We start from the raw sequence: 2,541 nt of genomic DNA on the forward strand, positions 1-2,541 counted from the left end.
GAGAAAAAGTAATGGGACAGTTGCAAATATTAACTGTGAATGCTTATTTTTGTTGTGGCGTACCTCCGTCTGTCCACTGGGGTGTTGTATCCCTCCCAGTACCAAGTTGGTCATTACAGACATGATAGAACCTGCCCTTTTCCTGAATAATCTGAAGCGTCGATGGGAGTGTAAAACTTCTACAATTACAACGATGCAATTAACAAATTACAATCATTTGAAACCTTTGAGGTACTCGAATTGTTGTACTTCATACGTAATTTGCCAGTGTTACCCACTTTTCCCCTGCTAAGTATAATAAGAAAGTTTTTATCTAATTTCACATTTCCTTCACCTAATTTTTCTTCTTCTGTTCCTTCTTTTTTAATGGGAGGTTGGCGGGTGCTCTGGTGTGGTTTGCTTCTTTTTTCCTATCAAACACATAGATCGATCGTCCTTATTTACCCTCATTCTTTTTTATGTTTGTTACTCTCTTGTAACACCTCTAATCTTCGGGTGCCTATATGACTTTATGCAGTTGCGAGCGCCGAAAAACCTCTACTGGAACTTTAAAAAACTTACTTTATGCTTAATGACCAATATTGTGTGGATGTGTTTCTCTTTTATCAAATTATTTCTTTTTGTATTCCTTCATTCCATCGAGATCAGATGGCGCAACAAGAAGCAGTAAGCACGGGTCGTAACGTGCTCGTGTTTCTCTTCAAGGAAGACATCCCTGCCCGAGAACTGGACCGCCATGTACTGTCGTACATACGGACCAACACCTACATCGCCTACCCGAGAGACAGGCGTCACTACAAGGCTTTCTGGGATAAGTTAGCGCAGGACCTCAGGAGCACGTGATCTGCTTGTCTGTCTGTCTGTCTGTCTGTCTATCTGTCTGTCTGTCTCTGTTTTTGTATGTGTAAAGAGAAGGAAATACATAAGCACAATAACAACCAGTCTGACAGAAACAGCAGTGGGAGCCCACGATCTGTTCGTTTGAATAAGAAAAAAGAACGCTGACACAACAGTCATTTAGTACAGAGAAATAGTAAGACAGCCAGACAGAAACAGCAAAGAGAATGGAAATGAAACAGGAACTAACAGTGGTGTGCGCCCTCAACCCACACACTTGTGATCTGCTCCGAATCTACAGTTCAGCCTATAACATATCATATGCACAAACATAGATATGGGGTACATTTTAAATTTACTTTCAGCAGTATACATTTTTATCCCGTGTTCTGATTTGCTGTGTCAAAGTGTACTGTATACACATCATCTAAAAACATTTTCCTTTGATGATGATGATGATGATGATGATGATGATGATGATGATGATGATGATGATGAGGATGATGATGATGATGATGAGGATGATGAGGATGATGATGATGATGATGATAATGATGACAACAAACATCGTAGTACACCACACTGAAAAAAAAGCCTTTCTTTGTAACCTCATACTATCAAAAGCTATTTAACGTTTAAGACATCCACGACCCAATACCAAAGCATTTTAGAAAAATACAACAAAATGATAGAGTCTCCTTTAATTGCTCCTCGCCACCATCTTGGTAACCTATTTAGGCGTTCTAAGGCGACACCTTTTTCATCCCCACAAAACAACCTTTTGCAAACCCTGAAGAATCACTCAGGCAACAAACCCAGGTACAAGATGTAAAACTTGCCCTTACAAGACAGTAATCAACTACATAAAAGGTCACCTTTAAAAAATTCTTTCAAGCAACATCGACTGTAAAAACAAATCCAAGAAAATCCCCCCCCAAACCCCCCCCCCAAAAAAAAACAACAACAACAAACAAAAGCACAACCCCCCCCCCCCAAGCAAACAAACAAAACAACGACCCCTAAACCTGCGTCTTCTACCTTGGAATATAGAACTTGGGCTCACAGCAAACGCTCTCAGGTTTTCAAATCGACGAACACTGTTTAAAAAAACTAAAATGTACAATTAAGTTACTTAGCCACCACCCTTCTTCCCCCGCTCCCTTACACTCACCCCACCCTCTCTTTAAAAAAAAGAATCCACACCCCCACTCTTTTTCCGTTACAACATAACTCTCCCCATTTAACTACCCATTTCACAACCGTGATAGTAGAGTCTCCCCCACTTCTCTTTTATGTCCATCTACGCCTCTTTCTTCTCCTTTCACGCCTCAGTACACCCCTGATTTTCCCCGCTTGACAGCCCCCCCCCCCTCCTTCCCCCGTCCTTTTGTGTGAATTAATTAATATATGTGAGTCAGCGTGGTAGAATCAGGCTCTCGTCAAAATAATCAAAGTGAAGTAACTTGCATTTTTCCGCAGGTTTGTGAATATTTATCAAATTTTTGTTTTTTGGCTCAACAGCTTTTATGCCATTAAAAAGAATAATTTCTGCGTGGAATTTTCTGAAAAACGTTGGTCAAAGGCACAAAAAAACGTAAATTTTTAGTTACCACGGACTCTTAAGCTAAGGAAATAACTACTTTTTGGCGGCCATTTTCTCAATAATTTTACCTCTGAAAACAGGTGACCCCAACCACCTCCTTC

General features: G+C 40.3%; 1 protein-coding gene across 1 annotated transcript in view; it reads left to right on the top strand.

Annotated features, from left to right (window-relative positions):
- LOC101852604 (toll-like receptor 4) overlaps positions 1-1,764 on the top strand; it is a gene marked incomplete in the record, with an annotated part of 14,970 nt that extends 13,206 nt beyond the window's left edge. The window contains 1 exon segment of the mRNA XM_013079365.2: positions 649-1,764. Coding sequence (XP_012934819.1) covers positions 649-843 — 195 coding nt within the window.
- Between the last annotated feature and the right edge of the window lie 777 nt (positions 1,765-2,541).

Source organism: Aplysia californica, unplaced genomic scaffold (genome assembly GCF_000002075.1).
Source record: "Aplysia californica isolate F4 #8 unplaced genomic scaffold, AplCal3.0 scaffold00049, whole genome shotgun sequence".
NCBI lineage: Eukaryota > Metazoa > Mollusca > Gastropoda > Aplysiida > Aplysiidae > Aplysia > Aplysia californica.